The following is a 20,479-nucleotide window of genomic DNA, read 5'->3' on the forward strand; positions in this document are numbered from 1 at the left end:
GGTGTGTAAATGAATACCCATCCCCCCCAAAAAATTATATATTATATTATATATATATATATATATATATATATATATATATATATATATATACACACACACAGGTGCGTCTGACAAAATTAGAATATCATCAAAAAGTTGATTTATTTCAGTTCTTCAATACAGAAAGTGAAACTCATATATTATATAGAGTCATTGCAAACAGAGTGATTTATTTCAATCGTTTATTTCTGTTAATGTTGATGATTATGGCTTACAGCCAATGAAAACCCAAAAGTCATTATCTCAGTAAATTAGAATAATTAACAAAAAAAATCTGCAAAGGCTTCCTTAATGTCTAAAAAGGTCCCTTAGTCTGTTTCAGTAGCTCCACAATCATGGGGAAGACTGCTGACTTGACAGATGTCCCTAAGGCATCATTGACACACTCCACAAGGAGGGTAAGCCACAAAAGGTCATTGATAAAGAACTGGCTGTTCACAGAGTGCTGCATCCAAGCATATTAATGGAAAATTGAGAGGAAGGAAAAAGTGTGGTAGAAAAAGGTGCACAAGCAACCGGGATAACCACAGCCTTCAAAGGATTATTAACCCTGCTGTTTTGTTCGTATTTACTATACACTTGTAGTGTTCTGGGTCACTATGACCCGGCTTATTAAACCTTGATTTTAGACACTCTAACTCCATTTTTTTTATACTTTTTGCTTACTAGACTGTTTGTGAACATGTTTGGTAGTAAAAAAAAAGAAAAATGAACTAGAAATCTTTTTTTTTTGTTTTTATTCTGAAAAAACAGATCAATGAGCAAAACGAAAATAGAAAACTACACATATTTTGTAATAAAAAAAAACCTTTGTAAGTAAACAATAATAATAAAGTCTGAGAAAAAAAACAGCTTCAAAAACAATAAGAGCTTCTATACTACATCAAAGCATACCAGTGCTCAATATCCAGCAATCTATCATGCTAAGTGTAGAGCAGTGTATCACACAGTAATAACACTAATTACATGTAATAAAATAAAATAAAAGTATTCCTTTACAATATACAATCTATCAATAGAATTGATTAGTAAAAGCATAACAAGCAACATACCTGTAGAAAACAAAGATACTGCCTGGAACAGAGATATCCTGGAACAGAGGTATGTACACAGCTGCTCTCCAAAGAAACTGAAAGGTAACATGTCTGGGCTAGCATATGTGTACTGATAAGAACAGAGAAGATAAGAACCCTTCTGAAAACAAGCAGATAAGCCAGGAAGACAGACTTACTTTACAAAAAGAAACGTCTTAGACAGCGCGTTCTGAGCAGTCCGTTCTGCGCATAATATACACGTGTAGTGCACACCTAGTGATCTCTCCGGATGCACTCTACATTTTAGAATAGACTGCGCACCAAAAATAATCAATATAAAGCCATTTTTATGGTGCGCAGATCTCAATGCATACCCCCGGTAGAGCGCGTGTACAACCCCATTGAAATAATTTAGGAAATAAATCAATTGATATACAATAGTAGATGCAATAAATAGACCCAACTTAGGTTATAACTCCTTTATTTCACTGAAAATATGGCCTCACAGCTGTAAAAAACGATGTCGGGTCACTATGACCCGAACACAACAAGTGTAACTTTTTGCGTGTAGCAAAAAGTAAACGAAAAAAAAAAAAATACTCATAGGTAGGTCCCCCCAAATGAGGAAAAGTCAAGGAGTCTCAAGTTTTAGAGACTTACAGAAAAAAATCTACAGGGCCGCAAAAAGTCTGTTCGGGTCAATATGACCCGAACAGAACATCAAGGTTAAGAAAAGGACATTCAAAAATGTGATCGAGATTCACAAGGAGTGGACTGCTGCTGGAGTCATTGCTACAAGAGCCACCATACACAGACGTGTCCAGGACATGGGCTACAAGTGTCACATTCCTTGTGTCCAGCCACTCATGACTAATAGACAACGCCAGAAGCATCTTACCTGGCCAAGGAGAAAAAGACCTGGACTGTTCTCAGTGGTCCATGGTGTTGTTTTCAGATGAAAGTATATTTTGCATTTCATTTGGAAATCAAGTTCTCAGAGTCTGGAGGAAGGGTGGAGAGGCCACAATCCAAGCTGCTGGAGGTCTAGTGTGAAGTCTCCACAATCAGTGATGGTTTGGGGAGCCATGTCATCTGCTGGTGTAGGTCCACTGTGTTTTATCAAGACCAAAGTCAGCGCAGCCATCTACCAGGACATTTTAGAGCACTTCATGCTTCCCTCTGCCGACAAGCTTTTTGGAGATGGAAATGTCATTCTCCAGCAGGATTTGGCACCTGTCCACACGGCCAAAAGTACCAATACCTGGTTTACAAACAACAGTATCACTGTGCTTGATAGGCAGCAAACTCGCCTGACCTTAACCACATACAGAATCTATGGGGTATTGTGAAGGGGAAGATGAGAGACACCAGACCCCACAATGTAGATGACCTGAAGGCTGCTATCAAAGCAACCTGGGCTTCCATAACACCTCAGTAGTGCCACAGGCTGATCGCCTCCATGCCACGCTGCATTGATTCACTAATTAATGCAAAAGTATTGAGTGCATTTACTGAACATACATTTCAGTAGGCCAACATTTCGGATTTTAAAATAATGTTTCAAGCTGGTGTTATAAAGTATTCTAATTTAGTGAGGTAATGACTTTTGGTTTTCATTGGCTGTAAGCCATAATCATCAACATTAAATACATGATTGGTATTGCTACAAACATATCAACCTGTAGAATATAAATGCATTATTTTTTTATTTGCATGGTCAACGGTTTGAGAAAGACATGAATGGAGAAGGCTCCTATTTTGTTAAATGCTTATCTCCTAAACAATAAAATTGGTTGGAAAGTGGATGGGGATTATTTACAAAAAATAAATACCAAAATTGTGAATTAAACTGAGGGTTTTGACAACTTCTCATTTTGTTTCATTTGGATTATGACATTGAGAAGCTTTTGTATGGATGTAAACAATTAAACAGCTAGAGCTGATTATTTCCTTATGTTTTGCGGAACTAAATTCCTAGGGCAAATTGTGCCAACAAGTTAATAAGTAAGATAAATTAAAGGAAAACTCTTGGTGACACAAGAAGAAGTCATAGCAGCCTGCCTCACCTACTTATTCTGTTGTCCTCTATATAACACCTCTAGCTTGCTTTTCAGAAGACAGTCATTTCGGATTGTCATTAGTAGACTGGGGTAACATAGTCGCAGGTTTAGGAGTGGCTGTAGACCGTGCCTTGTGCAGCAGCATGTCTTGGGCAAGGTGTTATCTTAACCTCTCGCTATTGTGGGCCGGAGTTATGTTGGCAAGAGGCTTATAACATCGACAGAAAACAGGAAGCATAATAAACCTAAAAAGAACCCTGAGAGCTACCAAAGGGCAATACATATAAACCGAAAAAAGAGAGCCAAACAACCACTAGGTGCGGTAATGGATACTACATGTAACTAGGCAAATGAAAAAACATAGAGGCTATCTGCTCCCTGTCTGCACGCCGGCACCCTGTCGCTGAGATGTCCCAAGGTATTAGTATTCACTAGTTCATTTTCACTTTATGCCATTTGGGTTTACCGTGTGTTACATGGTGCAGTTCTGCAACCCAGCATTCTGGGTTTTCATTGCTTGCACTTCTCAGCTTGCTCTCTCACCTGTCATCCTCTATGAGGTTTTGCATTGATTATCCGCGGGCGTTACTTTTGGCATCTATGCCTCAGGTGTTGTGGGCTGTGCAGCAGTCTGTTAGGGGTCGAGTTCCCGCTTCTGCACAGGGGGAATCTCGAGCCATCTCCGCTGCGGTCTCCCATTCTTGTCCAGCCGCAGTGGAGTCTGCTCAGCAAAGACGTCGGTCCCAGCGTCTTGCTCATTCTCACTCTGTTCTGAGAGTTACTGCTGTTTCTCCAGTCTCTGCCATTAAAGCCAGTACTGGTCAGCAGCGAGCGGACTTCTCTGGGACTAAGTCCTTGTCTGCGCATACTGAGCATGCCCAGGGTAAGATCTCCCGTTGGAGATCGAGGGTCATGTGCTCAGGCTCTGCGGCACATTCCATTGGTCCTCTTGACAGGTCTTGGAAGGGCAAAAGTCCTGTGGCCACTTCCTGTGCTGCAACTATATAAACTGCGCATGACCGCACGGCCATGCGCTAGTATTGTCTTGTAAATATGTGTGTGTGTTGTGAGTGAAAGTCGCTCTTTAAAATACCCTCCCTATTGAATGTCTGTTCGCGGAAGGTGTATGTTTGCTATCTAGCGCCCGACTTGTCCAACAGCACGAAACACACATTGCAGCGTCCTCTTGCTGTGTCCGCCTGTACGGCGCCGTGCGCTTGCCTTGCGCTTTCCATACCCAAGCCAGTGTGGTTGGTGGCGTCCGTCAGTGCGGCATTGCTCGCACTCCTGTGCATTTATATATTTATTCTTAGTTTCCTTACACACCCAGTTGTGGTGTAGTGCCAGCGAGGGTCTAATCGGACTTCAATCCCAGTTGGGGTTAAGTACGCTGACTGCTCGCTCGCGCTTTAGGTGCGGTGCCGCGATCCTGTGACGCAGCAGGATTGCTCCCTTCACGCTGGGTGAGGTTGAACCCACGTGTATATACTATAGTGTACCGCCATATAGTCTGCTATTTACTAGCAGCAGGGTTTCTCCTGCACGGTGGACCCCGGACTGCGAACGCATCTTTCTTGGTGCGTTCCGCCAGTCCTAACAGAATACTAGCGCCAGGGTCTGGCTAGTAAATGGCGGACGACCAGCGTTTACAGAGGTACATCCAGCAGCTGGAGGGAAGGTTGGCAGCTCTTGAGCGTACAACCTCAGCTGTGGATGTCACTGCTGTAGCTGTTCAGGCTGCTAGTGTAGCCGCAGCCAGTTTGTCCGCTGCCACCCCTGCACCGACTTTATCCCGTCTCCCGCTTCCTGACAAGTTTGCTGGCGACAGTAAACAATGTCGCGGATTCGTGAGCCAGTGCTCCATACATCTTGAGCTCCTGGCGTCACGCTTCCCTACGGAACGGGCGAGAGTGGGATTTATTCTATCTCTCTTGTCGGGCAGGGCGTTGGAGTGGGCAACGCCACTTTGGGAGCGAGATGATCGTGTGGTACAGAGTGCTCCTCTCTTCTTGGACACTCTGAAGCAGGTCTTTTTAGGACCTCGTGTTACCCACGATACCGCGCTCCAGTTGTTGACTATTATTCAGGGCACGTCCGTGGTCAGCCAGTTTGCCATCCAGTTCCGGACTCTAGCTTCTGAGTTAGAGTGGCCAGACAAAGTTCTTATTCCGGTGTTCTGGAGGGGACTGGCAGACCATGTGAAGGACGCCTTGGCCACCAGGGAGATACCCGCCACACTGGAGGAACTTATCTCAGTATCTACCCGCATCGACCTCCGTTTTCACGAGCGGAGGTTGGAGCGGACCCAGTGTAGGCAGAGGTTTCGGCTGGCTCCTACCTTCGCCAGACCTCTTGAATCTCCTGTCTTGGCGTCAGACATCGGTCATCAACTTGGACATTACGCCAATAAATGTCCGCGGCGGTCGGGAAGACGATCGCGTCTAGTAACCATTGGGGGAGGTTCACTAGACACAGCAGCATTTTCCTCCAAACTGTCCTTTAAAGGGACAATCCTGTTAGGCTCCTCCACTCTAACAGTCGAGCTTTGTGTGGATTCAGGAGCAGAGGGAAACTTCATGTCCTCTGCTTTTGCTCTACGCCATGCTATACCACTAGTCACGCTCGCCAAACCAGTTACAGTTAGAGTTGTGAATGGGGCGACACTTCCACTGCAGATCACACACCAGACAGTTCCGTTCACGCTGTCCATGTCCCCTTCCCACCAGGAGATTATTTCCCTTCTTGTTCTTCCCGAGGGAATGGATGAGATTTTGCTGGGAATACCCTGGCTCCGTTTCCACTCTCCACATATTGAGTGGTCCTCAGGGAGAATATTGGGTTGGAGTAAGTCTTGTATGGGCAGGTGTGTGAGTGAGTGTTTACAGGTTTCTACTACTGAGGTACCCGCAGACCTTTCATCTCTTCCTAGGTGCTATTGGTGCTATGCAGATGTATTCTCTAAGAAGGCTGCTGAGACCCTACCGCCTCATCGCCCCTACGACTGTCCTATAGACCTCTTGCCTGGAGCTGAACCTCCTCGGGGAAGAGTATATCCCCTCTCCCTCCCAGAGACGGAGGCTATGTCTCAATACATTCAGGAGAATTTGGCAAGAGGGTTTATAAGGAAGTCGGTGTCTCCGGCAGGGGCGGGATTCTTCTTCGTACAGAAGAAGAACGGGGAGTTACGTCCTTGCATCGATTACAGGGGTCTCAATGCTATCACCATTAAAAATAAATACCCGTTGCCCCTGATATCGGAGCTCTTTGACAGGCTAAGGGGAGCTAAGATATTCACCAAATTAGATCTGCGGGGTGCCTATAATCTGATTCGTATCCGTGAGGGGGACGAATGGAAAACGGCTTTCAATACCAGGGATGGGCACTATGAGTACCTGGTGATGCCCTTCGGGCTCTGTAATGCCCCAGCCGTTTTTCAGGACTTTGTCAACGATATCTTCCGGGATATGCTTTCCACCTCGGTTGTAGTCTATCTGGATGATATTCTCATCTTCTCTCCAGATATTGACTCCCACCGGAGAGATGTTGGCAGAGTCTTCGAACTCCTACGGGCGAATTCCTTATATGCAAAGTTGGAGAAGTGTGTGTTTGAGCAGGAGTCCTTACCTTTCCTGGGCTATATCATCTCGGCCCAGGGATTGGCTATGGATCCTGCCAAACTACAGGCAGTGATGGACTGGCAGGAACCCCATTCTCTTAAAGCGGTGCAGCGCTTTATGGGGTTCATAAATTACTATCGCCAGTTCATTCCCCACTTCTCAACTTTGGTAGCTCCCTTGGTATCCCTCACCAAGAAGGGAGCAAATCCCAAATTGTGGTCCGAAGGGGTCTCCAAGGCCTTCGCTTCTATAAAGTCCCATTTTGCTAGCGCTCCCATCTTACATCGTCCCGATGTAGATAAGCCATTCCTTATGGAGGTGGATGCCTCATCCGTTGGTGCTGGAGCAGTCCTCTATCAAAAGGATGCTCAAGGTCGGAAGCACCCATGCTTCTTCTTCTCAAAGACCTTCACACCAGCGGAGAGAAATTACTCCATCGGGGATAGGGAGTTGCTGGCAATGAAGTTGGCCTTTTCGGAGTGGAGACACCTCTTGGAGGGTGCTCGGTTCCCATTCCAAGTCTTCACGGACCACAAGAATTTGGTCTATTTGCAGACAGCCCAGCGGCTGAATTCTCGTCAGGCCAGATGGTCCTTGTTTTTCTCCCGGTTCCACTTTACTCTACATTATCTCGCCGGAGAGAAGAACATTCGTGCTGACGCTCTCTCTCGCTCCCTTGTGTCAACTGAGGAGGAGGAGGACGAGCCTCGGCTCATTGTCCCTTCGGAGAGTCTGAGAACCGTAGCTCCGGTTTCGCTTGAGTCTGTGCCTCCGGGCAAGACTTTTGTTCCCATCAATTTGCGACCGGAGGTTCTCTCATGGGCTCATTCGTCCAGAGTGGGTGGACACTTTGGGGCAAAGAGGACATCAGAGTTGCTGGCGAGAATGTACTGGTGGCCACATATGGTTCGTGACGTCGGAGACTACGTTCGGGCATGTGTCTCTTGTGCCAAGAATAAGTCTCTCCGTCAACGGCCAGCTGGGTTGTTATACCCTCTGCCGGTGGCAGACAGGCCCTGGGAGATGGTCGGGATGGACTTTGTGGTGGGTCTGCCCAAGTCTCGTGGCTGTACCATTATTTGGGTAATCACCGACCATTTTTCTAAAATGGTGCATTTGGTGCCGCTTCCTCGGCTACCTTCTGCACGGGCCTTGGCAGCGTTGTTTATTAAACACATCTTCCGTCTTCACGGTATGCCAGACAAAATTGTCAGTGATCGGGGTCCCCAGTTTGCGTCTCGGTTCTGGAGAGAGCTTTGTCATCTTCTCACTATTGAGTTAAATCTCTCTTCGGCATATCATCCCGAGACGAATGGGTTGGTGGAGAGAGCCAACCAGACCTTAGTCACATATCTGCGACATTTTGTCTCTGCTAAGCAAGATGACTGGGCATCTTTGCTACCGTGGGCGGAGTTTGCTCTTAACAATGCTGTAGCTGACTCCACTGGACAGACCCCATTCCTCCTTAACTATGGTCAGCATCCGCGGGTACCTGTGCCCATGCCCGTGTCTTCCGCCGATTCCAGGGTGGCAGACTGGGCTGTGGAGGCACGGGACATTTGGGATCGCACTCAGGATGCCATTCGGGCTTCCAAGGAGAGAATGAGGTCCTCCGCCGACGCACATCGGCGCCCCGCTCCAACCTTTGCTCCTGGCGATTTGGTGTGGCTCTCCGCCCGTAACATCAGGCTGCGAGTTGAGTCTACCAAGTTTGCACCTCGCTACTTAGGTCCTTTTAAGGTCCTCGAACAGGTTAATCCTGTGGTTTACCGCCTGGCCCTTCCTCCACGCCTTGGTATCACCGACACCTTTCATGTGTCCCTCCTTAAGCCCGTCTACATGTCCCGGTTTTCTGAGTCTTCTACTGGGACGTCGGGTTCGTCTACGGACGATTACGAGGTGAACGCTATCTTGGGGTTCAAGGTGGTTCGTGGCAAAAAATTTTATTTGGTGGACTGGAGGGGTTACGGTCCTGAGGATAGATCCTGGGAGCCTGCTGAGCACATCCGGGCTCCGCAGCTCATTGCTGCCTTCGAACGTAGCGAGGCCCAAGGAGGGGGGGGCCCTAGGAGGGGGGGGTAATGTTAGGGGTCGAGTTCCCGCTTCTGCACAGGGGGAATCTCGAGCCATCTCCGCTGCGGTCTCCCATTCTTGTCCAGCCGCAGTGGAGTCTGCTCAGCAAAGACGTCGGTCCCAGCGTCTTGCTCATTCTCACTCTGTTCTGAGAGTTACTGCTGTTTCTCCAGTCTCTGCCATTAAAGCCAGTACTGGTCAGCAGCGAGCGGACTTCTCTGGGACTAAGTCCTTGTCTGCGCATACTGAGCATGCCCAGGGTAAGATCTCCCGTTGGAGATCGAGGGTCATGTGCTCAGGCTCTGCGGCACATTCCATTGGTCCTCTTGACAGGTCTTGGAAGGACAAAAGTCCTGTGGCCACTTCCTGTGCTGCAACTATATAAACTGCGCATGACCGCACGGCCATGCGCTAGTATTGTCTTGTAAATATGTGTGTGTGTTGTGAGTGAAAGTCGCTCTTTAAAATACCCTCCCTATTGAATGTCTGTTCGCGGAAGGTGTATGTTTGCTATCTAGCGCCCGACTTGTCCAACAGCACGAAACACACATTGCAGCGTCCTCTTGCTGTGTCCGCCTGTACGGCGCCGTGCGCTTGCCTTGCGCTTTCCATACCCAAGCCAGTGTGGTTGGTGGCGTCCGTCAGTGCGGCATTGCTCGCACTCCTGTGCATTTATATATTTATTCTTAGTTTCCTTACACACCCAGTTGTGGTGTAGTGCCAGCGAGGGTCTAATCGGACTTCAATCCCAGTTGGGGTTAAGTACGCTGACTGCTCGCTCGCGCTTTAGGTGCGGTGCCGCGATCCTGTGACGCAGCAGGATTGCTCCCTTCACGCTGGGTGAGGTTGAACCCACGTGTATATACTATAGTGTACCGCCATATAGTCTGCTATTTACTAGCAGCAGGGTTTCTCCTGCACGGTGGACCCCGGACTGCGAACGCATCTTTCTTGGTGCGTTCCGCCAGTCCTAACACAGTCACTTTTTTGTGCAGTCTTTCAGCGCATCCTCTATTTTTTGTTACATCTGATGCGCTGCTCTTTTTAGCTGTTCTTTGCTCATTCACTGCTGTCCTGTTTGTATTTGAACTATTTATATTTAGTATCTTCAATAAAACTTTATACTCATATTTACCCCCGTCTGGTATGGTTTTTATGTATATGGTCATAATTGATGTTTTTTCATTTGCCTAGTTACATGTATCCATTACTGCACCTAGTGGTTGTTTGGCTCTCATTTTTCGGTTTATATAGAAAACAGGAAGCAGCCTGGAGGGAAGTCAGTGACACCATCCATGCTGAAAGGATTAAGGCTGGGTTCACACTTTGCGGTTTTTACCGCGGAACCGCCGCGATTTTGATGCTGCGGGTACGCAGCAGTTTCCATAGCATTTCCATTTACATGTAAACCCTATGGAAACCGCAAACTGCTGTGCACATGCTGCGGGAAAAATCGTGCAGAAACGCAGCGGTTTAAAACCCGCAGCATGTCACTTCTTTGTGCAGAATCGCTGCGATTCTGCACCCATGGGAATGCATTGAACCGCTTACTTCCCGCATGGGGCTGTGCCCACGTTGCGGGAAGTAAGCGGCTAATGTGCGGTTCCTACCCGGGGTGGAGGAGAGGAGACTCTCCTCCAGGCCCTGGGAACCATATTTGGGGTAAAAAAAAGAATAAAAATAAAAAATCATGTTATACTCACCTCTCAGCGCTGCACGCGGCCGTCCGGTCAGAGTTGCTGTGCGAACAGGACCTGCGGTGACGTCGCGGTCACATGACCGTGACGTCACGAAGGGTCCTTCTCGCATAGCATCTTTGGAACCGGACCGCCGGGTGCAGCGCCGAGGAGATCCGGACATCAGAGGGTGAGTATAACCAATTTTTATTATTTTTAACATTACAATTGATGCTGCATATTGCTGCATATGCAGCATCAATAGTATAGGCGGAAACCCGCAGCAGAAACCGCAGAACAAACCGCGATAAATCTGCAGGGAGAACCACAGCGGTTTTGCCCTGCAGATTTATCAAATCCGCTGCGAGAGAACCCGCAGAGGGACGCCGCAAAGTGTGAACATAGCCTTAAGGCTGAGACAGACTGACGTATAACTTGTGCGATGATCGCATTGCACTTCACGCACCTTCTGACCTGAGCATGACAGCGGGATGTATTTCTATGTAGCCGTCAGGCTCAGGTCAGGAGAGTAGACAGCCAGTACGAGGTTTACGATGCGGTCCTTGCACGAGTTATATGGCAGTCTGTCTCTGTCCTTAGACACTTGAATACTGTTGCAAAGTAAAGAATTTTTAATTATTTTTTGTTTTACTCAAATTTACAAGAGACAGATAACGTGAGAACAAATGAGCTTAAAGGGAATCTGTCATGAAAAAACCACATATTGACCTGCAGGTATGAGGTTGATCTGCAGGTCAATAGCATTCTGAAGCTGCACCTGCACTTAGACCACCGTTGTTGGGGGGGGGGGAGGGGGATAATGCGCTTTATTCCTCCAGGCAGCGTCTGGCTTTCAGTCATATGGGTCATATGGGTGGATCGTTGCGGCTTCAGTCAGTGCATAATGAGCGGTATTGGTAAGCATGCTCTGGCTCTGTAAGCATTAGAGCCAGCTGCCAGTCAGTATCGGGGGGGGGGGGGGGTGCAGTTACATCCGCCATTCATCACACACAGAGGGGTGACTGAAACTGCACCAGTTCACCCCTACGACTGAAAGCCCGAGGCAGCCAGGAGGAATTAAGTTCACTTAGTGCCAGCAGCGGGGCTCTTAGTGTTAGCGCCGAGCCGGTTCAGAACGCTATTAACCTGCACATTAACCCCATATCTGCAGGTTAATAGCATTTTTTTTACATGACAGGTTCCCTTTAACCATTCATCAACAGCGCAGCCTCACAATAAAAAAAAAACTTTTAATTTTACGTGGATGAGCGCAGCAAGACTATGCTTTTCTACAGGTTTTTGTCAGACAGGACAGACATACGTTAGGCCCTGTTCACACTGCGTTAGTGGAGGAAGGGGGTTGCCTGAGACTCTCTAAAACGTGATTTAAACAAACTCCGATGGGACTATAAATGGCAGTGAGACGAACGGAGGTCACATAAACCAAGCTTGTGCTTTTTTCGAGGTCATTTTTCAGATCGACACAGAAAGGTAGCAGCCCACGGTTTTTATTGTTCATAAAAAACAAAATGATAGGACATGTTTTCATTACTAACCATTGTAGAGCTGCTTTATTTTTTATTTTAGAGGAATGGCTTCAAATGTGCACACAACCTTTACAGTGATACATGGCATTGTAATGCTTCTCACGTGAATTGTAGACATTTAAATTGCTGTTTCTGCTGATGTTTTAGGCCACTGTCAAGCGTGTAAAGCTTATGCAGTAGCGGGTAGTGGATCTGTACTGATGGCATTGTTAAAACATCCCTCCGAGCAAGGTACAGAGCAGGACTATGTTCCCCCTTTGAGGATGTCATCACATAATGTCTACACAGCGTAGTATAGATTTGCATTAGGGACATAGTCACACTGTGTTAGTGTCCTATAGCTCATGTCAATTTACTCCCCAGAGGCATGAACACCAGATAAGTTCCTAGAATATCAGCCTTCCATATGAAATGTCAGATATTTGGGATCACCTACCAGAAATCTTTGAAGTAAGCGGGGTGAATAGCCTGCAAGTCGTCAATACCCTTCTGCAAGTATTCCTTTTCCTACAATAAAAGTGCACCAAATGTTATGACTTGTAGGATCGACTGAATTCTTAAAAGGGTTGTCAACCTTTGGTAACAAGTATTTTTTATTATTTAAATGCATGTATTTTGGGATAAAAAATTTTTTCCAGTTGTGTGTTATTACAAATTTTGTACCTTTTGCCTCTAATAGACTCTGTGTTGATGAGTCCATAAATGAGCTTCTTGTAATATTGTTACAGGAGCGTTTGTAAATGTAAGCTGTCGTCAAATGTGATGACACAGTATTTAATCTTAATTATCCAGACGTGTGCTCTAGTCCGCTAGCCCAAAACTGCATGGGCCAGGGCTCATCCCACCGAACGCCAGCTCTCCTTTTACCATGGGAATAATACTACTCAGACAACACAGGGTGAGGGTAAAACAGTGTGGCAATACTTTATTGAACCACAAAACAGGCAAATAACACATAGAATAGTCCCAGCAAAATACCCAAGATGGTGCAAAATTACAGAGTCTCACCCTTCCGCTGACTCACCGGGATAAGAGCAGCTGTGATTTTAGAGCTTCTAGGGCTGACTACACCCACCTGTGGCTTACACAGAGAGGAGGTAAGGCCAAGCTTAGGAAGCGGATAGTTCATTGAAGTACAAGGCCAGGTGACTAGAGGGTCACAACCTGGCTTCTCCAAATATATCCACGGAGCCAGGTGACAGGTGGGTCCAAATCCTGGCTTTCACAAATGTAAACATGGGGTTCAGGTGACCGGTGGGTCCAAATACTGGATTCCCCAAACATATCCATGAATTCAGTGATAGTCAATGGAGCAGATCTGTATTCTTTCAGCTGGGGCCATGGAACCTTAAGCTGGCATCTTGTAGAATGTGAAATCTGTGTCCCTTGTGATAGAGCCATGATCTGGCAGCTATCCTGTAGAGTGTTCTTGTCTCTGGTTCTTTGGATCTCTGAAACTCTTGGATTTCTTGGATGTCTTGTCACAGAGGCATATCCCTTTTATAGTTCACAACTGTTGTCCTTCAAGCCAACATCCACAGGACAAGGGGTGATGAGGTTAACCTGCATTGCTTAATTATTTATAGTTTATCCTTCAAAATTTGCATGTCAACAAGCTAAAGGACCAACACTATGGTCAATCAACATATTAAGCAAACATTCATTGCCTAATGACCCTGCATCACTGTCTTGCAAAGAAAGCAGACAAATAGATGTAGGAGCTGATATAAGAGGCAAACATCTGCCACTCAAAATATTAAAAAAACAACTTTTAAGACTCATGTGATAACAGTGTATGGTTCTTGACCAACTGATGAACAAACACATAAAGTCAACAAATAGATAACAGTTTATGCCTCCTGAATTACATCTGGTTAATTAAGAATAAATGCTTTGTCTTCACAATGGTTATAGGAGAAAAGAGACCAAACAGAGGGATCTATATCAAGTGTTTCTTTTTGTTAATGCTGATGATTATGGCTTACACTCAAAAGTCATTATCTCAGTAAATTAGAATAATTAACAAAAAGGCTTCCTAAGTGTTTAAAAAGTTCCCATAGTCTGTTTCAGTAGGCTCCACAATCATGGGGAAGACTGCTGACTTGACTGATGTCCAGAATGCAGTTGTTGACACAATAAGAGGTGGGAACATCATGGTGTGGAGCTATTTTTCAGAATATCTCGCTAGCAAACTTCAAGTGGTTGAAGGAAGGATGAGTGGACAAAAGCAATGAAACATTCTTGAAAAAATCTGCTACCATCTACCAGAATGATCAAAATGAAACAAGGGTGGACATTTTGATCAGGGTCATTTGAATGTTTTGGGTTGTCATTATGATTTAAAAAAAGAGAAAACACAATAGTCTGACAATACATAGCTTCACCCAACCACTAACCATTAGTGGAGAAAAAGTTTTGGTGTTATTATTCATATTCTCTGAAAAAAGGCCAAGAAAGCAAACAGACTGCCAGAGTATGTAAACTTTTGAGCACAACTGTACCTATCTAAATATGAAAAGTATAAGATAAGGTGTCCCACAAGGGAGCTTGTAAATCTCACAGTGGGCTCCTGAAACTAAAGGTGGGACTCCCTTTTGTGATGATACAACCCCATCCGCACAAGCCGTAAAGCTGTATTCCTCCCCTAAAACATTGCCCACTACCTGATGCAAGGAGTAGTGGTATTAGATAGAGAGCCATTTGGAAGTCAAAAGGGCTGTCTCTTGTTATTGAGTTGAGCCAAATGATCCAACTCAGTACAAGAGCTGGAAATCCCATCACTCATAACTAATGTGAACAAAGCATTAGAGTATGTTCTGAGTTTTCCTAAAGGGAATATATCAGTAGGATTAACCTTCATAAACCATCTATATGGGCATGTAGGTCATAGAAAGCTGAATAAAATAATACCTTGATATTTGTGATCCGTTGTCTTATTCCAGAGAAATCCATGTTTTTCTTTAAATGCAAATGAGTTGTTAAGATCTTTGGGCCAGACATAGATTTCTGCGAGAATCTGGCTACAGATGTAAAGGGGTATTATCAGTGTGAAATATGTAGATCAGGAAAGCAGACTGTCAGTATTTACATGTCTCACGCTTGTAACTCGCCATTTAATTTAAATTAAGCTGTGGAGGCAGAATCTCAGGGATATCTATGTTCGTCCCATAGATCTTAATAGCTTATTTACATATTAAGAAAAACATGGATTTCTTTGAACTAAGACATCAGATTGCAAATATCAAAGTATTATTTTATTCAACTTTCTATGACCTGTGTGTATTATGGCTCGGTTTGGGGATTAGATCTGCTGACCTGTGGTTGGTTCTCCTGTCTACTGAGCTATTGCCACTTCTTCTCTGCCCACATGCAGATAGTTCCAATTGTCTTTGTTCCCTCTTCTTGGTGTGCTCCTCTCTGGGTGTTTTCCATTTTCCCATTTTGGTCTGCCTTATCACATTCTGGGTTGGGATTTATATGTTCACCCTTCACTGCACTTCCTTGCTGGCTATACCTCTAAGTGAACTTGTATTTAGCAGGTCCAGCCTTTCAGCTAAGGGGTTTACCTTGCATGAGAAAACCAGTTGTATTCCTGCAGTGAGTCTGTGTTTTCCTTCACATATCCTCCTCCTTTCACTTCTTTAGGCATCTGGGAGGTTATTCTTGTTCCATTTATTTTTGGCTCTTCTTAGCTTTCCCATTCTACCTTATATAAAAGTGTTTTCATTTTCTCACCCTGGGTTTTCGAGAATCTTCCTGCACACTTTCTATTCGGTACAGGGACATGTTGGATGTAGGTGCGGCATGTCCCTTTAGTAGGTCTTCCCTTCTTCCGTTAACCGTGAGTTTGTGTATGTGTGTTTTACGTTCATAACAGTATATCCATATAGACTACTAAGAGTGTTGATCCTACTAACAGATTCCCTTTAAGGTATATCCAAGGTTTTCCAGCATGAAACATAAAAACTTGATTAAAATTCTAAGAGAACAATTTCTCACATTTGGCCTCAGAATCCATCTTTAAATATCAAGTAACATCGCTAAATAGGTTAGGCTACCTTACATATACTACACTGCTGAAAAAAAAGGGAACAATAAAATACCACATCTTAGATATCTCTGAATGAAATATTCCAGTTGCAAATTTTTATTCATTGCATAGTGGAATGTGTTCAGAACAATAAAAAATAACAATTATCAATGTAAACCAAAATGAATATCCTATGGAGGACTGGATTTGGAATGATAATCAAAGTGGAAAATCAAATTACAGGCTGATCCAACTTCAGTGGAAATGCCTCATGACAAGGAAAAGATGCTCAGCATTGTGTGTGGCCTCCACATGCCTGTATTACCTCCCTACTGTACAACACCTGGCGATGCTCCTGATGAGGCGGCAGATGATCTCCTGAGGGATCTCCTCCCAGACCTGGACTAAAGCATCAGTCAACTCCTGGACAGTCTGTGGTGCAACTTGACGTTGGTGGATGGTACGAGACATGATGTCCCAGATGTGCTCAATTGGATTCAGGTCTGGGGAACGGGCGGACCAGTCCATAGATTCAATGCCTTCATCTTGCAGGCACTGCTGACACACTCCAGCCAGATGAGGTCCGGCATTGTCCTGCATTAAGAGGAACCCAGGGCCAACCGCACCAGCATATGGTGTCACAAGGGGTCTGAGGATCTCATCTTGGTACCTAATGACAGTCAGGACACCTCTGGTGAGCACATGGAGGGCTGTGCGGCCCTCCAAAGAAATGCCACCCCACACCATTAGTGACCCATTGCCAAACCGGTCATGCTGAAGGATGTTGCAGGCAGCAGATTGCTCTCCACAGCATCTCCAGACTCTGTCACATCTGTCACATGTGCTTAGTGTGAACCTGCTTTCATCTGTGATGAGCACAGGGCGCCAGTGGCGAATTTGCCAATCCTGGTGTTCTGTGGAAAATGCCAAGCGTCCTGCATGGTGTTGGGCTGTGAGCACAACCCCCATATGTGGACGTCGGGCACTCAGACCATCCTCATGGAGTCGGTTTCTAACAGTTTGTGCAGACACATGCACATTTGTGGTCTGCTGGAAGTCATTTTGCAGGGCTCTGGCAGTGCTGTTGTGAATTCTGTTGTCAAGCTCCCTCCTGTGGTCATGAATGGTACTTTGGCTGGTTCTGTCCATGGGCTTCCTCTGGTAGTTGTGAGTGGGGCTGCGGCTTCTGAGGTTCCTTCCACAGGTGACGAGGTTGATTCGTTAGCTGGCTGCTCTATTTAACTCCACTTAGATCTTTGCTCCATGCCACCTGTCAATGTTCCAGTATTGGTCTAGTTCACTCCTGGATCGTTCTTGTGACCTGTCTTCCCAGCAGAAGCTAAGTTACTGCTTGTTTTTCTCTGGTTTGCTATTTTTCTGTCCAGCTTGCTATTTTGATTGTTGTCTTGCTTGCTGGAAGCTCTGGGACGCAGAGGGAGCGCCTCCGCACCGTGATTCGGTGCGGAGGGTCTTTTTGCGCCCTCTGCGTGGTCTTTTTGTAGTTTTTTGTGCTGACCGCAAAGCTGCCTTTCCTATCCTCTGTCTGTTCAGTAAGTCGGGCCTCACTTTGCTAAATCTATTTCATCTCTGTGTTTGTAATTTTCATCTTTACTCACAGTCATTATATGTGGGGGGGCTGCCTGTTCCTTTGGGGAATTTCTCTGAGGCAAGGTAGGCTTTATTTTTCTATCTTTAGGGCTAGCTAGTTCCTTAGGCTGTGACGAGGCGCCTAGGGAGCGTCAGGAGCGCTCCACGGCTATTTCTAGTGTGTGTGATAGGATTAGGGATTGCGGTCAGCAGAGTTCCCACGTCTCAGAGCTCGTCCTATATTATTAGTAACTATCAGATCATTCTGTGCGCTCTTAACCACCAGGTCCATTATTGTCCTGACCACCAGGTCATAACAGTACAGGTGGCCCAAAGTACTAATGCATCTCAATAGAGGGATAAGAGAAGTTCTGAGACCATTTTTTTTTCTTTGCAGTGTGTTTTGTTTCTCTTTTCCCCTTTACCTCTGGGTGGTTCAGGATACAGGTGTAGATATGGACATTCAAGGTCTGTCCTCTTGTATGGATAATCTCACTGCAAGGGTACAAAACATTCAAGATTTTGTGGTTCAGAATCCAATGTTAGAGCCTAGGATTCCTATTCCTGATTTGTTTTTTGGGGATAGATCTAAGTTTCTGAATTTCAAAAATAATTGTAAATTGTTTCTTGCTTTGAAACCTCGCTCCTCAGGTGACCCTGTTCAACAAGTGAAAATCATTATTTCTTTGTTACATGGCGACCCTCAAGACTGGGCATTTTCCCTTGCGCCAGGAGATCCGGCATTGCGTGATGTTGATGCGTTTTTTCTGGCGCTCGGATTGCTTTATGATTAACCAAATTCAGTGGATCAGGCAGAGAAAATCTTGCTGGCTCTGTGTCAGGGTCAGGATGAGGTAGAGATATATTGTCAGAAGTTTAGGAAGTGGTCTGTACTCACTCAGTGGAATGAATGTGCCCTGGCAGCAATTTTCAGAAAGGGTCTCTCTGAAGCCCTTAAGGATGTCATGGTGGGATTTCCCATGCCTGCTGGTCTGAATGAGTCTATGTCTTTGGCCATTCAGATCGATCGACGCTTACGTGAGCGTAAAGCTGTGCACCATTTGGCGGTATTATCTGAGCATAGACCTGAGCCTATGCAATGTGATAGGACTTTGACCAGAGCTGAACGGCAAGAACACAGACGTCGGAATGGGCTGTGTTTTTACTGTGGTGATTCCACTCATGCTATCTCCGATTGTCCTAAGCGCACTAAGAGTTTCGCTAGGTCTGCCACCATTGGTACGGTACAGTCTAAATTTCTTTTGTCCGTTAGTCTGATTTGCTCTTTGTCGTCCTATTCTGTTATGGCATTTGTGGATTCAGGCGCTGCCCTGAATTTGATGGACTTGGAGTTTGCTAGGCGCTGTGGTTTTTTCTTGGAGCCCTTGCAGTATCCTATTCCATTAAGAGGAATTGATGCTACGCCTTTGGCCAAGAATAAGCCTCAGTACTGGACTCAATTGACCATGTGCATGGCTCCTGCACATCAGGAGGATATTCGCTTTTTGGTGTTGCATAATCTGCATGATATGGTCGTTTTGGGGTTGCCATGGCTACAGGTCCATAATCCAGCATTGGATTGGAAATCTATGTCTGTGTCCAGCTGGGGTTGTCAGGGAGTACATGGTGATGTTCCATTTTTGTTTATTTCGTCATCCACCCCTTCTGAAGTCCCGGAGTTTTTGTCGGATTACCGGGATGTATTTGATGAGCCCAAATCCAGTGCCCTACCTCCTCATAGGGATTGTGATTGTGCTATCAATTTGATTCCTGGTAGTAAGTTTCCTAAGGGCCGACTGTTCAATTTATCTGTGCCAGAGCACGCCGCTATGCGGAGTTATGTAAAGGAATCCTTGGAGAAGGGTCATATTCGCCCGTCGTCGTCACCATTGGGAGCAGGGTTCTTTTTTGTGGCCAAGAAGGATGGTTCTTTGAGACCTTGTATTGATTACCGCCTTCTTAATAAGATCACAGTCAAATTTCAGTACCCTTTGCCGCTGCTGTCTGATTTATTTGCTCGGATTAAGGGGGCTAGTTGGTTCACCAAGATAGATCTTCGTGGTGCGTATAATCTTGTGCTTATTAAACAGGGCGATGAATGGAAGACAGCATTTAATACGCCCGAGGGCCATTTTGAGTACCTGGTTATGCCATTCGGGCTTTCCAATGCTCCATCAGTATTTCAGTCCTTTATGCATGACATCTTCCGAGAGTACCTGGATAAATTCCTGATTGTATATTTGGATGATATTTTGGTTTTCTCGGATGATTGGGAGTCTCACGTGAAGCAGGTCAGAATGGTGTTCCAGGTCCTTCGTGCGAATTCTTTGTTTGTGAAGGGGTCAAAGTGTCTCTTTGGAGTTCAGAAGGTTTCATTTTTGGGTTTCATTTTTTCCCCTTCTACTATCGAGATGGACCCTGTTAAAGTCCAGGCCATTTATGATTGGACTCAGCCGACATCTGTGAAGAGTCTGCAAAAGTTCCTGGGCTTTGCTAATTTTTATCGTTGCTTCATCAGTAATTTTTCTAGTGTTGCTAAACCGTTGACTGATTTGACCAAGAAGGGTGCTGATGTGGTCAATTGGTCTTCTGCGGCTGTGGAAGCTTTTCAGGAGTTGAAGCGTCGTTTTTCTTCTGCCCCTGTGTTGTGCCAGCCAGATGTTTCACTTCCGTTTCAGGTCGAGGTTGATGCTTCTGAGATTGGAGCAGGGGCTGTTTTGTCGCAAAGAAGTTCTGATGGCTCGGTGATGAAACCATGTGCCTTCTTTTCTAGAAAGTTTTCGCCTGCTGAGCGCAATTATGATGTTGGCAAT

General features: G+C 45.5%; 1 protein-coding gene across 1 annotated transcript in view; it reads right to left on the bottom strand.

Annotated features, from left to right (window-relative positions):
* Positions 1-20,479, bottom strand: part of LOC138641512 (transient receptor potential channel pyrexia-like) — a 243,104-nt gene that overhangs the window by 110,758 nt on the left and 111,867 nt on the right. Inside the window, exon 13 of the mRNA XM_069728992.1 lies at positions 12,486-12,556. Coding sequence (XP_069585093.1) covers positions 12,486-12,556 — 71 coding nt within the window. The remainder of the gene's footprint in view (positions 1-12,485; positions 12,557-20,479) is intronic.

The sequence above is a fragment of the Ranitomeya imitator genome, chromosome 6 (assembly GCF_032444005.1).
Source record: "Ranitomeya imitator isolate aRanImi1 chromosome 6, aRanImi1.pri, whole genome shotgun sequence".
Classification (NCBI taxonomy): Eukaryota; Metazoa; Chordata; class Amphibia; order Anura; family Dendrobatidae; genus Ranitomeya; species Ranitomeya imitator.